The sequence below is a fragment of the Passer domesticus genome, chromosome 1, assembly GCF_036417665.1.
Source record: "Passer domesticus isolate bPasDom1 chromosome 1, bPasDom1.hap1, whole genome shotgun sequence".
Classification (NCBI taxonomy): Eukaryota; Metazoa; Chordata; class Aves; order Passeriformes; family Passeridae; genus Passer; species Passer domesticus.
In genome coordinates, this window is record NC_087474.1 from 7015250 (window position 1) to 7039360 (window position 24111).

General features: G+C 41.4%; 1 protein-coding gene across 3 annotated transcripts in view; it reads right to left on the minus strand.

Moving 5' to 3' along the window:
- Positions 1-11568, minus strand: part of PAXIP1 (PAX interacting protein 1) — a 31035-nt gene extending 19467 nt beyond the window's left edge. Inside the window, exons 1-5 of one of the 3 annotated variants that reach the window (XM_064433644.1) lie at positions 11198-11568; positions 6335-6469; positions 4322-4365; positions 1714-1777; positions 1257-1370 (exon numbers count right to left, since the gene is read on the minus strand). In XM_064433644.1, the coding sequence (XP_064289714.1) occupies positions 1257-1370; positions 1714-1777; positions 4322-4365; positions 6335-6469; positions 11198-11287 (447 nt within the window). In that variant the 5' untranslated portion in view covers positions 11288-11568. Of the gene's footprint in view, positions 1-1256; positions 1371-1713; positions 1778-4321; positions 4366-6334; positions 6470-10308; positions 10585-11197 lie in introns of those variants that run through there. The other 2 variants (XM_064433486.1, XM_064433568.1) reach the window with 2 other exon arrangements.
- Between the last annotated feature and the right edge of the window lie 12543 nt (positions 11569-24111).

Consider the following 24111-nt stretch of genomic DNA (forward strand, 5'->3'; position numbering starts at 1 on the left):
GCAATATCCTCTTTAATGGAAACCCCTCACATACATCAAAACAGCACAGAAAAAAACTTTCTTTTGAAAATTTGAAACTTATTTCAGGATCTAAAATTTAGAAATGATTGAGCTGGTATTTTGTTTTATGCCAAACAACATAAATTAACAACAAGCACATTCAGAGGAAATTAATTTAGTGATTCTCTGAAGTTATTTCCTACAATGAAACTGTCATTCATACACAATAAAGAGATGGGAGTTGAAATCAAGATTTTATTCTTTCATTCTGGTGAGAATTATTAACAATCTTGTTTTATCATCCTGTATCTAGTCAGAGCAATCATGTAAGTTTTCCTAGTGACAGAATTGTTCTTGTTACAAACTGCTGTAGTTTCCCTTGTAGAGTATCAGAGCAGCAGGACTGGAAGTAAAAGTAATAATCCCATAAAATTGTTCCCATTCAATGACTGTGTGCATTAAAATATTTGTATCCTACAGACAGAGAATGCTAAAACTCTTTAAGTTTCTTGACTGGCAAGCTAAAGACAACATCCTGTGTTCAAAAAGCTTCTTATTTAAGCTCTTAAGTAAGCTACTGAGGTATGATTCCTATTGTATTTCATTGGTTCTTACAAAAAATTTTAGGTACTGAAGTTTTGCCCAAGCATTGTATTTTATTGTGATGAAAGGGACAACTAGAATGGTGATCAATACATGCTTTTAAACAGTACACAGAAGAAATATCAAGCACTTAATAAAAAATAAAAAAAAAACAAAAGCCAACACACACATATTAAGCAAAAAGAACGCAGCCCTACAAAGGTTCCTATATTTTAAAGAAGGAAAAGCATTAATTTCCCACAGCCACACTTTCTCTTCCCCCAGTACCAGCCCATGATTATTCTTCAATATTTCAATTTTGTCCTTTGTTTTTCTTCACTGATTCTGTATCTGTGGATTTATAATATAATCACAATCACTAATGACTGTGACATATCAAAATTAGGCTAATACAAACAAGATAAAGAATAAAACTCTTCATTCAAACTGCAATTCAAATACCAGTGTGAAATTGGACATATTTTAAATTAATCAGGCTTAAAGCCAGGCAGAAAATGAGTGCAAACTGAATAGCTGCAATGCCTAATTTTGCTGAATTTAGTTGTTAATCAACAGTATTAAGAATTCTAACTTCAGGCAGATGGAAATTTTTGACTACTTGAAAGCAAATGAGAGCTACAACAAGAAGAATTGTACATGTAATAAACTCTTACCCCCTTTGGCTCAGGCACAATCAAGTGAGTACATTTCTTATTGAGGCTCAGCTGGCAATTCCCTCCATAAAAAGTAATCAAAGCCCACAGCGTACTTCGGTCTTCAGATGAAACCTGAAAGGAAGGTAGAAAAGCCTTTTAGCTCTGTGCACCCAGCTGTCTTCAGCTGGAAGAATTTTAGTAATCCACAGCACACCATTTACAGGCTGGCTAATGTATTACCTACCACTTTTAAATACCAAATTAGCAAGAAAGTAATAGAAGGAAAAAAAAAGGGCAACAAAGACACACAAGAAAAAGCACTAAAGAGCAATTTTTAATCTGCACAGAGACACAGAAAAGAAAGAGGAAAAAAATGTCATAGTACAACAGAAAAACTGGTATCTCTCCTCAAAAAAAGCAAACATCCCACATATAATGCACATTGGAGTAGACTGAAATATGGTTCACCTCTTACCTGAGAGAGACAAGCAGTGACTCCAAAAAAGATTTGACATGATTCTGGAGAAAAGCCATTTACACTGGAAAGCAGGTGTCAAGGATGCAAAATAATTAGATGAGTTTCCTGATGGACATTAGAAGGAAATTAAACTGTCTATACAGTACTTCTCAGATAACACCAAGTATCTGACCATTCAAAACTTTCCATCTTTCAAAGCACATTGTCTGTTTGCAATTTAAGTTTATGCATCAAGAAAAAAACTGATGTACAAACTGAATCAGAACACCTGCAATATTATGATCAATTTTTGGTAACACTCTAAACCAGAACTGACCTGGGAAAGACAGATGGGACCACCAGACTTCTGCAACTTGCCCCACTTTTCCACACTTTCATATGATCTTGTGTTTAAGATCCATGCATATTTATCAGAAAAAAAAAACAACTAGAGAAGCAGGTGTACATTGTGTCACATGCAGACACTGGCATTTTTTTAAATGAAACACAATTATTTTCCCTGTGATGCTGACAGATGCACCAGCAACACTCATGTTTTGAGGCCCAGAAAAGACAGCACACAGCAAGCTGATGACAAAGCTGAGAGCACTTTAAAACTTAAGAATAAATTTCTGCCATAATCCAGAATACCTCAGGAATTTCAAGCCTGATGAACATCCTAAATTGTTCTCCATTTAATCCAAGGCAGAAATTCAGTACTGGATCTTTCAGAAGTGTTCATGTGTCTACTCCCTGCCTGAGAACCTACTGCCAGCACATAAAGCAGAGACTGTCAGTATTTAACTTTTAAGAGGTCCATCAGTTTGCTTGGAGCTTGCACTTTCTAAAGAACAGGAATGAAAGAGACTCTTTTTTAAAAGTTACAAGCAGCATAACAATAAAATAAAACAGAGGGAATACAGCAAAACTCACTTTTCTTCCTGCCATCAACAAAAGCTCAGAAGTGCTCTGACTCTCTTTTATCTATACAAGACCATTGAAAAACACACCCTCCTCACTCTTGCTTTTGCTGCAAAAGAAATTGCCAGCCCTCTTTACAGCATTATAGTCAGTTTTCACACATGAAACTCCTGCTTCACAGAGTCTGCTTCCAGCTTCATTTTTCTGCTACTTCCCTTCCACTGCAGGTTAGTCAGACTTTGCACACGTCAGTGAGCAGAGCACAGGAGAACACTCTGCCATCTTAAGTTCCCTCTGGTGAAAACAGCTTCCACTAAGAAACAGACAAAGTTACTGTCCTTTTACATGGTATTAAATCTTTCTATATGAAACTTTACCTTTAGCAACTGACAGGCAAATGCCCATCAAATAAGCACAGGAATTGGTAAGGCAACATAAAATCCTTAAGGCTCTTATTAGATCCATATGTCTAACTGACACAAGATGTTTTCAGGACTTGGTTCTTCAGAAATTCAATGACCACTTTGAGCATTACCAAATTAAAACATAAACTAAAGACAAAAATGCAGAATCTCAAACTTCTGCTTAAACTGGGTCCAAAAGCAATCAGCTGGAAAAACTAAGCTATTCCTATTTTTTTTCATTATGGCAGTACCTAAATCCCTAATGAATGGCCAGATGTCACTGCACTAGAAGTCATAAAGAGACTGAAACAGGATTAAACAAAGTAAAGACTTAACAACCCATTATAGTGAGCACAGTAAGGCTCAGAGTAAAACCCAAACTCACCATGCTCTAAGAACATGAAGTGCTAAAAAGTCAAAGGTCCAAGGACACATTTATTGCTCACAGGTGTACAAAATTTCCTTCTTCCATACAACTGGAGAACAAGTCACTACTGAGACCTGGTCTTTTCATTTGGCCATTCCAATGTTCCCACAATAAAGACTTCCTGAGCAACAGCCATTGAGGGCTACATTCCCACATTTATAGCTACAATTTAGTTATGGACTGCATCATTCTGTTGTTTCATGTGTTTATTTCTCTTCTGGGTACCCAATAACGTCAGCTCTTAGAGTATCCTTTTAAAAAAGGGTACTTAGAGTACCCTGGTTGCAGATGGAAGACAATTTTTTAATAGTGCAACTTCTTCATGTGAAAGAACATCAATAATGAAATGTTAAGCCTGAAAATGTAGCTAATTCCAAGCTTTTTTTTTTGTGAACATTCCTCATGAACAGGGAGAAGGTTTAAAGATGTGTAACAAGCAACTAAACACCCATCCTGATGATGAAAGCACAATAAACACAGACACAAATGACCAAGATCACCAGCCTAGACCACATCACAGAAACACAGCGAGTTGCAAAGGCTCACACCTTAAACTACTGGGTATAAAACAGGAATTCTGAATCTCTCAAGCACATTAGGGCCTAAATTCCTAGTATGAACACCTGGATCCTTGCACCTACCAGCTCATTTTCCATTTGGTAACAGCTGTCCTGTAAGTGCCTATGAAGCACAAAATAGGCAGAGGGACAGGAAAACTGAAGACAAAGAAGCTCCAAGCACACTGCAGCCTTGGCAGGCAAAACTCAAGAGACCATTTTAGAAGTTTAAGCAGTACCTATTTGAAATAGTCTTGAATCCTTCAATGGTATCCATTTCAACATGTTTTTATAGAATTTTGAACTTAAAAGGATACGGCAGAAGAGCTCCACAGCGAACAGACAGGATCACCCAGGAAGGCTGGAAATAAACAAAAACCACCAGACATTAAAATCCTTGCTCTACAGGCACCAAATATGAATTACCTTCCAAGTTCATGCTATAGCTAGTTTCAATATACTTTTAGTATACTTTAATATACTTTTCCCAGTATATTAAAATATATATATTTTGGAAGTCTGTGTTTCACAGACACTGCACTTTGTCTGCAAAAAATGACTTTTCATTCATTTGCAAGACTTCACATAAAGACAGCTCAAAAGTTGTGCAGCAACCCCCTTCTCTCATGCCATTTACAGCATTTATTCACCCTCCCCCTTTTTGCAGTTCTTACTTGTAAGAAAAAATAATTCACATAATCCTATCCTGCACTCATCACCAAGGAGTGAAGAACCATGGCCTTGCACAGAATGAGTTTTCTGAAGACAGAACAATGCTCAGCTGGCTGCTGAGCAGTGATGGCCCCTCTCTGACAGGATTCTGGGACAGAAGGGCTCAAAGGGACACAGGGAGGTGGCAGTGAGTGGAGGAGATGTAGGCCACTGGTCCCAGTGCAGCAGGTAAGGAAGAATGGGCAAAGAGTGACATCACATTCAGTAGGGAATTACTTTTCCTCAAAAGACAAACAAAAGAATATATTGTGGCAACCATGTTTATGGTGTCCCAGGTCTGGTTGTTCTCCCTCCCTTATAAGGCATAATACAAAAAATAGCTAAAAACACTTAACTTCTAACTCCTCAATCCTCAGGAAAGGAAAAAAAAAGGATCTTTTCCTCTCTAAAGTTTTTAATCTTCCTTTTTCCCTATAACCAGCTACTTTTGCCTCTGACTTCCAGTCCCTTTAATACTTAGTCTGATCTTCTTGATTACAGATCATGCTGTGATGTTTTCAGGCCAAGCCAAGTGACACTAGTGAAAGATTTGCTTTCCTCCAGCAAATGAGTTGGCAGTTATGAAGCAAATTAAATTATTTAAGTGGCATTAGAAAGCAGGAAGTGCTCTCTATGAGGTTGATGTCCTTCCTTCTCATGAAAATGCAACATTTCCTTGTTTATGAAGTTAAAATTACACCAAAAACCACTTCAGCAAAAGGAACTACAAATTAACCCAGTGTAACCATAAGGGTCTCTAGCCAAGCACCTTTCATTTTTTGGAGTTAATTCACAGTTCTGCACTGTCAGGTGAGCTCTCATGACAAAACTTACCAAAATTCTCTACTGCCACCTGCACCCATATGGAAAAAATAATCCAAAAGCACATAGTCAAAGGTATCAGCAGTGAAATTTTAGTGTTATTTCTTCCAATCTCTCTCATGACTTCCAGAGTGACAAGTTCACATATTCAAAGATGAAGCCCATTATTTTTCACTGAAAAATACCCTGCTATTGGAAAGTAGTAATGAAATACTGGTAATTCCAGTGTAAGAAAGAAAAAGAGAGACTTAAAAAAAAACCCTTAAAAACTAAAATAAGGAGGAAAAAAACCCCAAATTTTCTACAAGTTCCTATAGTCCATAATTAGCATAGTAGAATGAACATGCAGAATGAACAAAATCATTTCGCACTTTGCAAATTTTATGAGTTTTAAAAAAACCTTCAGCAGTCTACTACTTATTCTAAATTGAAGTTTTCCACTGCCAGAAGCTTTTAAGAACCTTGCCTTCAGAAATACTTCTAAAGCAGAACAAACAGGACATCATCTCACAGATGACTAAAAGAAAAATCTGGAAAAAAAAACCAAAGCAGAACACTAAAAATTACCCACACCACTGACAGATCCAAAGTAACAAGCAGAAGGAGAGAACAGAACTGTAACAGACGTCTGCAAGTCAGGATAAAAGTTTGTGTAACAAGAATGTAAGATTTTTAAAGACATGTTTTATTCAATCAGCATCCAAAGATGAGTATTTTGTTTTAAGAGTGAAGCATCTATGCTTCATAACTCTAAATACTTTGACAATACCATGGCTGACAATACCAGACTCACTCACCTTTACCACAGGGAGATCAAAAACTTCTCTTGATTCTCCAACTTCTGGATTGTCCCCATCTTCTGAAATAATATGTGAGGCCAGTGCATTGTAAGAAACTTCCTTTGCTTTCCCAGCTTTCAGAAGTTGGATAACCTAAACCCAAAACAGAACAGGGAGAAGTCAACAATTTTTAGCAACTTTTATTTGAGAAAAACATTCCTGCAAGAAGACACTCACACTGGATGGATCAGTATGATCTTCTCTCTTGGCTGTCCTCCTGTAGGGTGGCCAGAACTTTTCCTGAAGTTGCCAAACACATTTAAATCCTGACTGACAAAGGTTTACACCTCTTGTATATTTTCATCATTGCATCTGAAGAGCCACTTCTCAAAATAATTATGATGGGGTAAGAATTGGGGAAATGTCAAGGTTTTTCTAAAACATGTATTCCTCAAAAAACATATTAAAATAATTTTCCCTCAGGCAGGGAAAGAAAGCTCTTCTGAGTGTTGTTTTTGCACAGGGCAGCTCTGGAAGTGTTAGAATATACTTTAAACTAAGAGGCTGAATTCTAAGGACTAAGTGATTTGGATGAAATACAGAAGAAAATACAGCAAGTAGGACTCATGCTCCCTAAATTAGTACCCCAAAAACCAGGACTTTCATTTACATTAAGAAGTGGGGTGTAGAGGAGAGGAAGAGAAAAATGTTTTAAAACATTACAGTATAAAAGAGTTCAAAAGTTAAAAATGCCATTTATATCATTGTTTCATTTCCCTTTGATTTAGAACAAAACTGGTGTGATGTTCATCTTCCAAAACCTGTCCCTGCAAACCTGCTGGGGACATTCCCCTCAAAACAGAATGCTCTGCCCACCACACTGAACAGCAGAGAGCAAGGCAATGCATTCATCAAACATAAATATTCATTAATGAGTTAGTCCTTAAGTAATTACTCCCTACCCTGTACACTCACCAGGACAAAGAAGCACTGAAAAAGAGACTCTCAAAATACAGCATCAAGATCTTTTATAAAGCATTTCTGCCAAGCAGAAAACAGGGATAGAAAAATCATCACTTACTGAGGAGGCAGTTTTGGCACTTCCTGACAGAAGCACCTGACTTTAAAACTCCATTTAAAAAAACAAAAGTCAACTTTTTTTTTTCTGCAACAGATGAGTATTACCAAAATAATTATTCTAAAATAACCAAAGAAATTGATCATGAGCTTGCTGTTCTTCTCAGTGCCAGAAACAGGAGTGAATGTTTCCATTTTGCACACCAATCCCCTAACTCATGACACATCTTCCTTCACGAAGTCCAGCTAACCATAAAGAAACACAGGATGCTATCACTCCAAAGGGAGAAGCTAAATCCAAACAGAGCACTTTTGAATCAGAAGGTATTTAAGAACAGTCTCAGCACATGAGCTCCTTGTCTCACACAGCTCTCCCTGAGTTACAATCCCATTCACTGCTCATTTAGGGGAAGGCTAAAAAAAGGAGTGAACGTCATGAAAACTGAGAGCCCAGATCTGACAGCATCACAAAGCAGCTATGAATAATGTGCTAAAAGTATGGATTTTTTAATATCAAAATAACGTTGCATTACAGAACTTGTGCAAAGTGCCTACTTATACAAAAAGTTACACTAGTTTAAACACCATAAATATGATAGATAATAATGCATTTGATTATTTTATGTGTCATGAAAAAGACTCTTCCTACTTTAGCTCACATCAGTTTCAAAACTCCTCTCACAATACACAAGTTCCTCAGATGAAGTAGTGCCTGGACTGAAAAGTTATATTGGCACAACTGAAGAACTCACACTGATATCAACCATACACCTGTAACTAGAAAACATAATACTGGAAAGCCTTAATATGCACACTGTAAAAATCCTGCACCTTAAGTACTGGTTTATACCCATTAATTTATTTTTTTTTGGGGGGGTGGAATAAAAAATTTATCTTGTTCTCTCCCACTAAAATCTGTTGGAAGAGACAAGAGGAATAGTTCAAAATTAAGAAGTAAGCCAATGGGCACATAAAAAGAAATTAAACAAGATAACCAAAACCCAAATATCCTGTTCAGAGACCTTGTGCTGCATTGCATGACTTTTTATCTCTTTCTGAAGGAAATACTGATTTTAACTGGTGTTTCCAAAACACGATGGTGTGGAGTTTTTGTGATTGAGGAAAACAGGAAGAGCATTTATTAAAAGAAAAAGAGGAGCTGACATCTACTCATCAGCCTCAGCAAGGTGTGAGGAGCAAAATGCACCCAATGGAATGGATTGGATGTGAAGGTGAGAGCCAGCCTAACTCTCCTTCGTTTGCCAGAGAACACCTCGGCACAATTCCAGGCTTTTGCTTCCCTTCCAATTTATGCTGCACATGCTTTAATAGGCAGAAGGTATGCAGCTTTCACCTGAAAAAAAAATACTTTTTTTTCCTCTTACTCTTGGATTTGTTTTGATTAGCATACGTACTTGTGCTAGGTCTGTTTTAACATTTATTACAGTAACTGGATTTTTGTGAAACCATTTAGAAATTTAAGTTGATCAAAGTGAGAAGATGAAGGAAATTCTTTGCACAGTCAAGCTGGCATCCACTGGCATATGAAGCATAAAAAGTACCAAAGATATTTGGTATTTTTGTATAAGTAATGTGACAAATTTCACTCTAAGAACTGTTTCAGTTTGATTTACAATTCCTGCACTCTGTCTTGGCTCAAAACACACCTGATAAATGCTCCTCATACTCAGGTGCCCAGGGTGCCACAGAGGACACCCACAGGAGGGTGTCCTGGTCTCACCAAGGAAAAGAGTTAATTTATTCTCAGTAGCTGCTACAGTTCCATGTTTTGGATTCAGAATGGGAACAATGCTGGTAACACATTGATGGTTGGTTTTTCCTAAGCAGTGTTGTCCTAAGCCAAGGACTATTTTTTTGTCTTATGCTCTGCCAGTGAGGAGATACAAAAAAGGCTGGGAGGGAGCACAGCCTGGACAGGTGACCCAGACTGGCCAAAGGGATATTCCACACCAAAGCACGTCATGTCCAGTGTAGAAACTGGGGGAGTTACCCATAAGGACTGATCTGGAGTCAGGAATGAAGTCTGGCATCTGTCAGTGCACGATGAGCAACTGTACTGCACACCACTTGCTGGGGGTTTCCTTCTTTCCCTTTTTCTCACCATTATTATTTACCATCACCAGTGTACCTTACCTGGTTTTCAATTATTAAACCGCTTTTATGTCTCAACCTGCAAGTTTCATTTTTGAATCTCCTCCCCATTACACTGCACAGGGGTGGGGGTGAGACAGCAGCTGCGTTGTGCTTGGTTTAAACACTTAGTTTAAACCCTTTGTGCCAGCTGGGCTTAAGCTGGTACAGAGGGTTCTCCCAGGAGCCAGCCCCGAGCTCAGCTCAGCTAGGCTTAGCCCAGCCCAGCCTAACTCCTCACACTGACACCTCTGCCTCCCAAGCCAGGCAGAAGAAAATTCAATGCACCGAATTTGGAGCAAATCAAAGCCCTATGACAATGACTCTGACTGCAAAGAAGAATAAAATTTAAGATGAGAAAGAAAACCAGTTTAAGAGAATGCTTGTCTGCTTGCTCTATAGGAAATCTGCTCATTGTCCTCCCATGACAACACACAACTAAGAACAGGCTTTTCAGGACACTACTCCTGTGACAAATGATGTGCAAGAATGCTACAGGATTTTTGCACTCATACACAGAATACTAACATTGCTGCTGTAGAGTTTTCTGCTAAGTACAGGAATCTGTTATTTGAGCACTAAGCCACTATTAAAAATTTTATGTCTGAAGAACCTAATGCCTAAAGAACAAAATTTTATATCTAGAGACCTGTCTAAAGAAGTTTTCATCCTGATGTTTAACTGTATTCTTCCTAGGCTGTATTTCTTTTAGCACAACAGGAATGACAACTGCCTGAATAGGCCTGTGTCTCCAGGTCACTTACAGGCATACGAGGCTCAGTGAGTGCCAGGACAGGACGCTAAAGGAGCCCAACCCTGAACTAAGACTTCACCAGAGAGGCAAAGACTTGAACTTCAGCGTGTAGCATGCAGTAACCTGCTTGCAGGAAGCCGCTGTCCTAAAGCTCCGCAGGCTGCACTCCAAACACCTGATTAATTGGACACGCCACAAAAACTTTGTTTCAACCACCTTCGCCCACCCCGGGTGTTATCCACGGCCGGGCCACCTGCATTCACCAGGGCGCTGCCCCGGGGCACGGCGAGAGGAGCGGGCGGCCAGAACGACAGCAGCAGCGCGCCGGGCGGGCCCGGGGCGGTGCCAGGGCCGTGCTCGGGGCCGCGCCAAGGCGGGAAGGTCCGTGTGGGAGGGAAGAGCCAGTCCGGCCCCTCCGTGACGAACCTTCCCCACGGCCTGTCCCCGCGTACCCGTACGGAACCGGGCACAGGGAGGGGCCGGGCCTGCGGAGCGCCCGAGTCGGGAGGAGCGGCGGCCGCTGCCCCCGCTGCCCGCCCGGCCCGGCCCGGCACAGGAAGTCCCTCCGCCCGCTCCTCCTCCGCTCAGGCGGCTCCGGCGGGGCCTGCGCGGCGGGGCCGCGGCTCCCATGGCGGCGGCGGCGGCGCTTCCCGCGGGCGCAGCCGGGATCGGAGCCGGGACCGGGGCCGGGACCGGGGCCGGCCGCCTCCCCTCCCCCCCGGCCATCCCTCACGGTCCCTCAGGCGCGCGCTCCCCCCACTCCCGCCCTTTCCCCGTGAGGCGGCGCGAGCCTCGAGCCCGCGCGCGGTAGCCGGACGATTCCACAGTGCCCCCACCCCGTCGGGAATGGGGGGGAACGGAGGGGAAGGCGGGAGTGATCTGAAGGGATGACCCGGTACCTTGGGGTCGATGTCTCCCACCACGAAGAACTTGACGTCTTTGAACATCTCCTCCGGGACTTTCAGCTCCTCCTCGTCGTCCGCCAACATGGTCCCGGCCGGCAGCGGCGGGCGCTCCCCCCCGGCCCGCTATTCCCCCGCGCTCACTGTGCAAAACCCGCCGGGGCCCGGGTCTCTCCCGTCCCCCTCCCCCCGCGGAGCCGCCGAACCGCGCGAGCAAGGCGCGCGCTGCGGGACACACCATCCCCCGCCGGGACGTAGGGGGGGTGGAAGGGGGAGGGGAGAGCCGCCCCCACAAAGCGGCTCCCCCCGCCCGATCAGCCACCACGGCTGCCGCAGGGCCGCGCCCGCTTCTGATCCACAGGCGCTATCCCTGCTCCTCCCTCTTTCCCCGAACCGGACCGGCAGACAGCATCCGGGTCCGGAGCTCCCCCCGCGCGGGATGCAATGGACTCGTCCCGAACGACAGAGGCGGGCAGCGGGGATACCCGGCCCCGCCCATTGGCGGAGGGGAGGGAAGGCCATCGCCGCTGGCCACGCCCATCGGGTCTTCGAGGCCCCGCCCCTCAGGCCCCGCCCCCGGGCCCGCCGTGAGGGGACGCGGGCAATGGCGGCGGGGCCCCTCAGCGCCGGGCGCGGCCAATCGTTGTGGGGTGTATTCCAACACCCAGCTCGTCTGTGAACACACCGACCGCTCCCGAAATCATTGCATGCAGCCGCTAAAGTGGGAAAAGACCATCAAGCCCCACCGAAATAAAGTATTTTCCCTCAGAAACTGCAAAGCACCCATCTGCATTGATAGTGAAGCGTTCCCACCTAGAGGGGGATGTATCTTACCTAACTATTTTAGACAACAGGAAATAATAATTATCACTTTCTATAAGTTAGAGTAAACAGAAAGAAACGAACACTTTCAGAGCCTGTTTGATGTCGTATATTTTAAACATCACTGCATTGGCAAGGATGTTTAAAATATAAATATTGGATAATATAATTGTTTCTATATAATAAGCACTCTGCTTTCCAAAGGAGTTTGGAACCTCATAATACTTTGATGTGGACAATGGTTCTCTCCCATACTCCAGTGTTAAGAGATGGCATTGCAAGACTTACTGAAATAAAAATACAGGGCACCTACTATTTCCCTCATACCTGCAAGACCTGTCTCACTTTCCCAGGAGGAAACTATTTTTCTTATCTATGTTATTCTTGAAACAATGGTAGAAACTATAAATTGGTTTGTAAATTGGTTTTACTGGATAAAATTTTACTGGATAAAGGCTTCACCCAGGTCCCCTGGATCTCCCCGTGACATCGTCTCCTTTCTACTCCAGCTATGTAAGAAATACCCAACCTATCACCTCTTCTTTTTCCACTTCAGAAAGAACATTAGGCTGAAGGTTTTACTGTTTTCCCACCATCCCAATGAAATTTACCTTTTAAAGTGAAAATCAAACTAAAATTCCTTATGTTTAATGTGGTGCACTTTTCTTGTTGCAGGGCGGGGGAATAAAGTAGAAATAACCATCGGCTTTTAAATCTATTTAGCCCTTTCTTTCAACAATTCATATTCTCATCTCACTTTCTGTCTTTTTTAATAATCCTTGTTCAGGGTAATTTTCTCCTGTGCCATGTGTTTCCTGGACTATCTTTGAAAAGACTTCTCTTTATAGCCACTCTCCAGGCTGTCATGCTGCCATGTCCAGTCTTTGCTTTCTTAGTTCCATAATTTTCACCCTTTCCAACTCCATCTATGATCCATTTTGACTTCTTCATACTAAACTGAATTACTTTGACCAAAATCTTCCTTCACTTGCAGCAAAACACATTTCATATTCTTCTTGAGCTATCAGATTTCATTAAAACACCACTGCTGCCTGAGCTTCCTTTCCTGTTGGATTTCTTTGCCTCTGTAATAATCTGCATTTCCAGCACTGGTAATTTTCACTTCTTTTCTTCAATAAATACAGCTATCTCTCAGGTTTCTATTCCTCATTCTTCCCTGAGTTCTTCCCTCTTCCTGATGCCATTCATGACTTAGATTCATCTTTCTAAGTGTGATCACTGAGAAATTGCCCTTTCCCACAGGAATACTTTCCTTATATTTAAGCCCCTACACTATCACATATTCCAGCTGCACACAAAGAAAAGCAAAGTTTTGTTCTCCAAGGGATTCTTCTCTTGATTTCCATTCTCTGCCTATTTTCTTTGTTACTCTAATGAGTTCCTCCAGCCCTCCTATCCTTTGGATTTTCCAGAGCCACATAATTTTTGGTTATTTGCACAACTCCAAGATTACAAGTACTTCAAAACAGGTGTTATGCTAATACTGGCAAAAAACATAATGCAAACAACCTGCACACATTTTTCATTACATTGTCCCTTCCCAAACTTTCAGCTCGAGCTGCAGCTATTGCAGCATCAGGTGGGACCATCTTGGATCTCCCATTTGTTCAGCTACTCAAATCAGAAGAATATGAGATGAATTTGCTATTTTAAATCACAACAACTTAAAATTCTCCAGAAATAGGAGGTCAGATTACTGTGTCAAATCATTGAAATTCACTGCAAAATCAATTTTTCACAAATAAAAGGTACCCATTCATAAGAGTAATTTTAATTCTCCTTAAGGGTAAATAGTTGTTTTTAACTAATTGTTATAAAACTCCAAGAATAAAGTGTGGTTCCATCCACAGTATGGAAGTGTAATGAAATGCTAAAAAAGAGAAAGGTTAAGAATTAACTATAATAGGTTTCCCAGAAGAAAACTCTTTTATAAATTTGGTTCTGTATAGCAAAGAGGAAATTGTTGTTGCCCTGACCTGGGATGGAGGACATGGATTTTGGGTCTGTCCTCCTCTTCCTGAATGGAGTAAAGGTAACTTTGCTGAGGCACAAGGTAGGGATAGACATAGAATGCCTAAATCCTCTGGTTGTTCTTTAACCACAGATTTCTATAGAAAAGGGAAGAATGAAACCATCCCACCCTGCCTCCCCCAAATGAGTCCCACTGGAAGCAGCTCCTGGACAAAGTCCCAGAAAAAAAACAAGTGAAATCAGGAGGACTTGGAAAATCCTGCCCAACTGGAGCAGATGCTAGGCAGGTGACCAGCACAGCCAAAACAGGGGAGCTTCCATTATGTGCTATGAAATAATGCACAGCAGCAACTCTACAGAAAACCTGCCTGGTAGCAGTTTAAACACTTCTAATGGCCCCAGTGAGAAACTTTGTAGATCTTAGTAGAGAGATTGTTGTATTATCAGAAAGGCTACTAATCTTCTCACACAGAAACAACTTTCTTTATTCAAAATTTTTTTGTCTTCAAAATGACCACTCCCAGAAGAAAAGACTATTCCCATGAGTCACAAGTTTTTCCCTTTAAGTACCTTCTAAATAAGCAGCAGAATTAAATTAATGAACGTATTTTTTACTTCTTTATGTATTTCATGATCACCTGTCAATAAATTATTTAAATCCTAGTAATTAGACTATTTCTAACAAAAAGGAATAGTTCCAGTTTTGCATTGTGTGTGCGATCCTGTTTCCAGACCATAAGAGCAGAAAACGAGATGGAAAAAGTATGGTTTTGAACAAGAAAAATATATTACTAAGAAGAAAAATATCCCCTGAATTTGCCAGAAATAAATTCTGGGTTTTGCTCACAGGTCAACAGGCAGAAATAAGTCAAGTCAGTGGGCTGGTCTCACTGCTCAGGTGTAGAGCAAAATGCTCACCTGTATTTATGACTTTTATCTCATAACCTGACAAATCCTCAGATGGATTTGTCAGGTTATGAGGTAAAACACATCTGCATGAGTTGAGTGACGAAGAGACAATGGAAGGAGGGGGAGCCCAGCTGCTCTGCAAGCTTCCAGCCCACCCCAGGGACCATCAGCCCACCAAAGGTCTGTTGGATTAAGCAGGGCCATCAACGTGTGGCAAGAGTGATGCCTCTGACTCCATGAAATCAGAAGGCATTAATTACTTTATTATACTATATTAATCTATAGTATATTACACTATATTACATTACATTTAAACTGAAACTGCACAAGCACTCAACAAAACCTTGTGACTGTCTGCTGACCGACAGTCTGGACACACGCTTGGCCCTGTTAGGCCAAGGAAACAAAACCCCATCACTCTGGTCAACAATCTCCACATTGCATTCTGCTTTGGCACAACACAGGAGCAGCAAACGAGACAAGAATTGTTTTAATCGTCCTTTTCTCTGCTTCTTTCACTGCTTTTCTCAGGTTCGGAGAATGTGAATCCCACCAAAGGTCCATCTCTGCAAGGCACAGGAGCACAGGGCAGAGAGGTGGGTGGGAACCCAACCAAGGTACCACACAGGGACTCCAGAGTGTCCACAGTAGGGCCATGGGAGCTGTCCCTGCTGCTGGGTGCTCTGAGCTGCTGAGACCCTGGCCATGTCCAGGTGTATGGCATCACCAGTCCACTGTAGCCATGATATTTTATGAAAAATCTCTTGGTAGGATTTTTTTTCTCCTGAGAAGCTGAGGAGCCTCAGGAAAGAAATGTAAACAATAACTATCTGCTGTCTGAATGCAACGGGTGCATCTGTGATTGGTGCAGGTTGGTTGTTTCTAATTAATGGCCAATCACAGTCAGCTGGCTCGGACTCTCTGGAGTCAGGAGTCTTTGTTATTCCATCCCATTCCATTCCATTCCATTCCATTCCATTCCATTCCATTCCATTCCATTCCATTCCTGTTCTTTCTAGCCTTCTGATGAATCCTTTTCTCTCTATTCTTTTAGTATAGTTTTTAGTATATCATTTTAATATAATATATATCATAATATAATAAACCAACCCTCTGAAACATGGAGTCAAGATTCACATCTCCACACATGGGTATCACCACAGTCCACAACGAGGTGAACAGTACATTATCTGTGCCAGAAACACTCTGATCTCTTAACTACAAGAGCTCTGTACAGAGAACTTCTGAGCATGAGCATGTTTCCAGAGGAACTATGGTCTAAATTTTGTGTTGTGTGTTGCTTGCACGAGGTGAAAGCCCACCAAGCTGACAAGATTTGTGCATGCTTACATGAATGCCTTATTTGTGTGCACAAATGATTATATGAAAAATTCACATGCACCTACAATATCATATTTAGGTGTAATTGCTTGTGAAAAAAACAACAGCTTGGTTTTTTGATCTTGTAGTTAATTAAATTTGAAGCTTAGATTGAATTGTATATTTGTTTTACTCCTGTAAGCAGAAGGCTTTCTGAGTCCTTTGTTAATAATACATACTTGTTTGGTAGCAGCTGGCTCTCTAGATGTTACTTTTCCAACAAAATATATCTTCACAAAGTACCCAGTGTTTTACAGAAGCTGATGTTAGTTTCAGCGTGCCTGGAAAGTTGTTGAAAATCCCAGAAGGCATGCTGCCTGCACTATCTCCATTCCCATTTCTTAACGTGAATAAGATCTGCTTTTTAATCAGAATCAAAATGTACCAAACAGGTACACAGAGGGCTCTGTTTTGGCTTGAGCTGTCTATGCATTTTTTCCTCCTTCCTTCAGTGGGACTGCTTGCAATGGCAAATATGATTTATAATTAAAAACTTTCTTATTATCTGTATAGCAACACAGAATCCTAAAAGGCTCCCTTGGAACTGGTAGTTTCATTTTTGATTTTCTTCTTATTCCAGAACTGCACCGAGAATCCCTTGTCATTTCCTTGACAATTTTCTTTTTTAATATAATAGTTACAATTATTTTTTTTTTGCAAGTTCCAAGTAGCAGGTTCTACCTTTACTATAACTGAGCATAAAGGAGCAGCGGGGGAAATGTTTTGATTAGCACATTTTAATGTAAGGATTTTTTTTGTCAGAAGTGAGACATGGTGCTAAAAGAGGAGATGTACTCCTTTGTGTTACCTGCTAAGGAATGTGAAAGGTTCATTCCCCTTTACAAATAAATTCTTTCTATCTTTCCCTCAGACCGCCAATAACCACCTCTATATAAATTACATATAATTAATACATACAATTACATACATACAAACTTTTATATATATATGTGTGTATATTTATATATATATGCACACATATGTACATATATAAAACATTATAACTTCTTAATGAGTTTTGGACCTGATTGTATTGCACCAGGAAAGAAGAATGCAAGTCTTCCCAGTGATCTGGGAAAGAACAAATAATTTGCCACAAATAAAATGTGATACTATAATTTATAGACTCCATTCTTTGCACCTCAGGAGAAGTCCTTGCTTCTGCTCCAGCTAAGGTACCTACCAATTTCTGTGTATTTTCTGAGTTTGAGAAAAAATGTTTGTGAAATGTGGTGGGTAATTATCCCTGTAGCCCTTCTTTATAGCTTGTCAAGATTTACATCATTTCCATTGGGGTAAATTAGTATCAGCAAAACAATAGAGAATGCAAATTTTCCTTTGAGCCTGAGCTTTCATTCATGCAGGCTTGAAAAAAGCTGATGAAACACAAAGTAACCAAAATGAATTTTTCTAGAAATGAGCAAATTTAGCATTATTTATGCCAAATTTTTTTTTTGTTATTCAAATAACACTAACATTTGTATTTATTTTTACATTATTAATGCATAAGTGCAGAAAAAGGCAACTAAAGTTGGTGGCATTGCAGAGCATATTACAGAACAGTGTGAGGAGTGAGCCTGGGTACTGATCCTGATCTCCAGGATTCATTTATGGCTTTGTGCTTCTGAGTAGAGTGAAAACCCTAAATTTGTGCTGATAAAACATTGACATCCCATCTCTCCCTTTCTGTATGTTGTCCAGATAGTTAAATATTCCCTTTACATCCAGAAAGAGAGATGGACAGAAGATCTTTGCCTGAGGATGCATCACTGTGCTCACTCAGAAGCTCCAGTGTCTCGGGGTGACCTGTGCTGATGTTTCTGGGAACAGCTTATTAAAAGTGGCTGGTTTTACACAGGTTCTCCTGACTCAGGTAAGCCAGGCTTGGAGCAGGCTGTGACTCAGGGTTCCTCTCCTGGAGCAGAGACAGAGGGCAGCAGCTGCACCAGCCCACCTGTGCCACCAGGGAAATTCAGAGGTAGCCATGGGGTCTTAGTGCTAAAACCTATTGAAAAATACTTCACTGCTGACGTATTTTCACAGCAACTGCATCATCTTCAGAGCAGTTCCTCCAACTTACTGAGTGTAAGGCCAGAAGGCCACTTAGATTAACCTTCCACATGGAGCACTAGGAGCAGAACTGATCACCCCATTGTTTGTCCCTAAAAGCAGCCCCAGCCTGGGAGCACATTCCTGCTTTATGGCCTTCCCAAATGCTGAAGCTTAGAGAAGCATTTTCAGGGTGGCTGAAAGACAGGTGCCTGCACATCTTTAAATGCAGACACAGGCAGACAAATTACCTGCCTGTGATGCAGTACAAACAGAGGAGCTGAATGTATTTGTCACAGCTTGTGGCTGCAGCTTTGGGAAGCTCTCAGTGCCTAGACATGGATGTGACTGCACTATGCAGACAACTAATTGTTGTTGCTGGATTGAACTCCCATTTTCCTTTTCTGTAGAAGGAATCTGATTCCTATTTCTCACGTATTTTCAAATGAAATTAAGAACTTCAACTGACATTCTTGAAAAATGTGTTCTGACAGCATTCTTATAACAGCCTTGAGGCCAGAAGAAAGCAGTAGGTCTTCCAGTCAGTTTTCCTTATAATTTGCCCTTAAATTTCACCCCAAATACTCCTTCTCTGAGCTAAGGTAAAATTGAGTCCTAATCTGAAGACATCAAAGATGAATCCACTGCTGTTTTTAACTGATCAGTCTTAACTGGACCTTGGATCCACCTTAATTACAGATTGAGTGTGCCACACAGGAAACATTATGAAATTAGATATTTGTTACTTAAGTACCTAATTGTCTGCCACTCTGGAATGCAAAAAAAAAAAGAAAAAGTTATTGATTTGGTATCTAGAATATGTCTATTATATTGATTTCAATTACTGAGTATAAAGCAGGAGTTGGGATTCAGACAAACAGGTGTCACTGTCAGGACTTTTGCATTAGAGCCTAAGCTGAGGACAAATGCAGGCAGACTGCTTGTACTCTTAGGCCAGTTCTGGCTCTAATCCTCTTTTTTGGCTTACAGGAAGCTTTCAGGGAATGAAAGGCTCCATAAGCCTCCAAATGTTTTGGTTAGTTGAAAGATATTTTCTGTGATATGCTAGAGCTCCTACAATAAGAGCAGATAGATCTCTGAACCAGGAAAGCCTGCAATCCATTTGTGTCTCCAGGTCTAACTCCTCTGGGAACTGGCTGAGGCCAAGGAAGGTTTAAGTTCCCTGTGTGGCTCCTTGAGTGCCTGGTAAGGTCTTTCCCCTCTATCATATCCCTGATACTTCTACAGCCCAGCCAGATATGGTTAAAATGCCCAGGAATTGGGAAAACAGGACAAGTGCCATACCACACACAAGGAACTGTGATCACACTGAACCCCTTCAAGACACCAGGCTACACAGAAGTGGTTTCTTTTTATATTGGCCTATTACAGCCAAACTTCTTACTTCCCCTGTTTGCTTAAAGGACGATCCTCATCATCAAAGGACCATCCTCCTTCATCACTGAGGCTTCTGCCACATTCATGTCAATGTTGGTCATTTTTAATCTTTGACATTGTGGCAGATACTCACAGATATCTGCTTAATCTTTGAAAAAGCCACCAAAAGATCTCTGGGTTTATTTAGATCTGGCTCTATTCCTTACATAATCCCTCAGGATCCTAGGACTTCCCCCATCTGAATTCTCAGTGCTGCAAATAGAAGAAGAAATCATGGCATGAGGCAGCAAGCACCAAAGCTGTAATGATCTTCCTTCAGGGAGTCAATTACATTTGCTGCTTGCCTTATGGCACACGTAGGTGATTACTGTGTGAGGGCCAGGGTGCATTTGTTTAATGTATCCTTGAACTCTTATTACATTTTCCACTCATCTTGCTAGAGCCTTATCTTCAATTACACTCCTTTCCATATGCCCCAAGCTGTTATTTCTTATAAGACCAACATGACCCTCTTGTATCCAAAGTGTCACTGAATTAAATCAAATTTTTATACTTTTCAACTTGAACAGTTATCTCTCGATGCACATAACAAACAGATAATGAGATCTGCATTTTATTAGACACAGTGGAGCTCACTGATGTTTAACTATTAGGCAGAACCATTTTGCTGCTCAGTTACGATTACATTATTTTTTCTCTGTGGCTGGATAGCTGTCAATTGATTTAATCATTCTAAATGTGTAGTATAACATTTTCCTTAGTGTTGTCTACATTCAGACAACTGGATACATTTCTACACTTTTTTCCTAAAAGGAAATATATCCCCCTCCTAAAAGGGAGGGGACTTCCCTGTAGTTACATTTCTCTACAGTCTAATCTTTTTGCCTTCAAATTTTGTGAAAATTTTCCCGTGCTTTGCCTTTGAGTCAGGGATACTTCACTATCCCATTCTTAGCTTTAAGCATATCCTCAAACTCTGCTCATTTGGGTAGGACTAAAGCACATACTTGAAATGAAACACCCATGAATCAGGATGGGTTCCTGAAATAAGTCCAGCTTAAAAAGGATCCACTGGCCACGTTCCAATGGCTGACATGCTCACCTCAAGCTGTAGTGCCCTGCACATCCTGTTCTTTATAGTACATGCTCATAATTTATGATTCACACAGTGCTCATAATGATGAAATAACAGCATCAAAGTGGGATCTAATCAATGCAAATATTTAGGTCCATCACAGGCCACAAGATGATCTGCTCTCCCAGAAGGGCCCAGCTTCCACGTGACTCTCCTGCGTGCTGGGAGCCAACTCACACAGTCATAAATAATCCAGCTGGTAAATATCAGAAGGTTACAAGCCCTCTCTGGTTCTGTGTGCTGGCCCCTGCTCTGGCTCAGTGCAAGGAAAGGGAGAGAGACATGCAGAGAGGTGGGTCGAACCCTCTTTGCATTTTAAGCTGACAAAACCAGCAGGATATATATCATCATTTACTGTATCTAAATTTGTGGGGGGTAATTTCTCATAATAGGGTACCTCAATTGCTTATTGAACATACCTTGGAGAGTGGTCTTGCTTTTGCACAGCAAAAGTATGTTTCTCTTCCCTTGAAATGATAAAGGATATTAGAGATAATAGAGGAGTATTATTATTCAACTAAAGAAAAGAAAGCTTGTTTCAGATAGGGATGTCTTTCTGAGATTTACTAAGCAGTCCACAGGATTTAGATATCTACATTTTAGACATCTCAGTTTAATATAGGAAAAAATCTTATTACATTTCAGAATAATAATTCTCCTTGAAATGAATGGGAGAGATCCATCTAGAGCCATAGATTGCTTCAGAAAATCTATTTCCTCACCTATTTCACTGACATTCACAGAAAGCAGCTGCCATAAATTTTTATAATAAATGCGATGCATATGGATGGCTAACTCTGTTTGCACAGCCTCAGCCTGTACAGTAAACCTCACTCTGCAGAACAGTCCAGCTGGTTGTTTATCAGTAGTTTTTTGCAAGATGCACCCTTAGGAAGCTGCTGTGGCTCTCCACGGCCTGTGGTGCTCTTTTGTAACACTTTAATCTGAGGCTGTAATGTGGTGTTTAGTGGGGCAGGTGTCTCACTGGGCAGGAGGGATTACCTGGGACAAGGACACCAGGATTTATGGTTCCTTACAGTCACAGCTGTCATAAAACCAGAAAACCTCCTTGAAATGAAGAACAGGCACTGTGGAGAGACTATTTGTCTTTGTGCAACTGCCTCACAATGTGTCAAGGCCAGGACTCCACTTGCAGCCTCCCATCAAGACGTGGCCATAGTGCAGAAGGGATGATGGCAGGAGAAGGACTGAGCACCCACAGCCAGACTGGCTGGAGTGATACCAGAACTGGAGGGATGGGAAGCACATGTCTGTGTGGGCAGCTCTGCAAGACTGGGACTGCTGCTAGGAGTCAAAGTAAGGGACAGGAGATGTCCTATGTGTGAATGTTGGATGGAAGGCTTCAAAACATGAAAATGTTGGTGGGCTTTGGGGTTTTGTTCCATTGAATTCTTGGTTGTGGTTACACAGTTGCATTTGTAACCCTAGCCAAGTCAGTTGCTAGTGGTGATGTAGTAAAAGCTGCTTCCATTAATTACTCTAGTGCTCAGGAAAACAGAGAAGAATGGAGAGACAGGAACATACAACGAAGATGCTGAAATGTGGAGAGGAGGAAGGACACTGAGAGTCTGCCCAGAAAGTTCTGAAGTTGTACCACATCAGATGAGGAGTTCTTTCAAAAACCAGTGATTTCTTTATTTCCAACAAGAGATTCCGATTTTAACTACATAAGCCACCTTCTGTGCAGATGACTTCAATGAAGACACACCATTAAGTATGCTCATATCAGACCCTGAATAATTCAGTAGTGCCGACATGGAAGATTTTTTACAAAATTCACACCAAAATCATGACAAAATCAGAAAAAAAAAAAGCTTCAGTCAAAATCTGAAAGCAGAAAATAACCAGAGAAGAGGTAGAAAAATTAACTACAAAAGATGAGCTTACAGGAGCCACCAGCTGGCCAAGTCCAAGCAGGTCCCTTGCCTCAGGTCAGTCTCTGCAGGGACAGGAATTACATCATCCACTGCATCTACCTGGAGGCACCCAAAGAAAGGGAGGGGATGGCTCTGAAAGGAAGGGAGAAACTCACTGGTGGCAGATGCCAGGAGCCTGGTGGCTTCACCGTGTGACAAGGCCCTGGTGGGCACACAGCTGTACCCCAGGGTGGCTCAGAGATGCTGCCCTCAGCCCCTCTTGCTGGATAGGTTTTCCCACCAGGAGCTCTTGGGTGAGCATCTTCCCAGTGTCACACATCATGTCCCCAAAGTGGGAGCTGAGCATGAAGCACAGGGAGATGCTGCAGCTCACACACCACTGGGCCACCACCTGTGAGCCACAATCTACCACTCCTGACTCACAGATCATCAGCCAGAAGGAAAATCTGCTGTTTTTAATAAAATGCGGTGCTACACAATTAAGAAAAGTCTGGCAACATTTTGCTGTTATAGCAGTGAATACTGGTTGTTAAAAATAATGATGCTACTAATAAAAAACCTTGTGAAAAACAGAGAGATATTTAGACACATTTATACAACCCCTTTCATCCCAAGGGTTCAGAAAATTTTATAGCAGTAGCAAGTAGATTGCTTGATCAGGTGCTTGCTGTGGTAGAAGGGACCAAAACAAGATATTTCTAACATGATACTGTCAAATTCTACAAGAGAAATGAAGTTTGGGGACCATTAAAAATGGTTGTCTTTGTTTAATTAGCTGGGAAAGTTTGCTGTCATGCCCATGATCCAGGGGCAAGCTCTTTATCAGCCTGCAGAAGACATCTGCAAGTACTTTCCTTGCAGAGACATGGGAGCAGACTCATTTTAGCTGCAGACAGAAAGTGTGTAGTCACAACCTGCCATTTGACTTTTGCAAACTTGTAAATAGTTCCTCTCATTTGTATGAACCTCTCATTCACCCAGCAACACAGATATGAAATATAAATAAGCAAAATTCCACAGCTTTCATATTTTCTCTAATGACCTGCCATGTTGCATGGCTTGAAAATACTGGGAATTTACCTTACTTAAATTAAGACCCATTCTGCTGACCTGCATGACCTGGATAGGCTGGGGCAGGGAAACATCCAGCTACACTGAATAATCAGGAGGAAGAAAATATTCCAGAGCTGGAAGGAAGCATAATGTGACTATGAATCTGAGACAATCAGATGGTACCCAGCTGAGAAAGCTGTACAACTGTGCCAGTGCTTCCTTTGGCAGGTAGGGATGTGGCTGTGGCTGTCCAGAGATCTCCAGGGAAGAAGGCA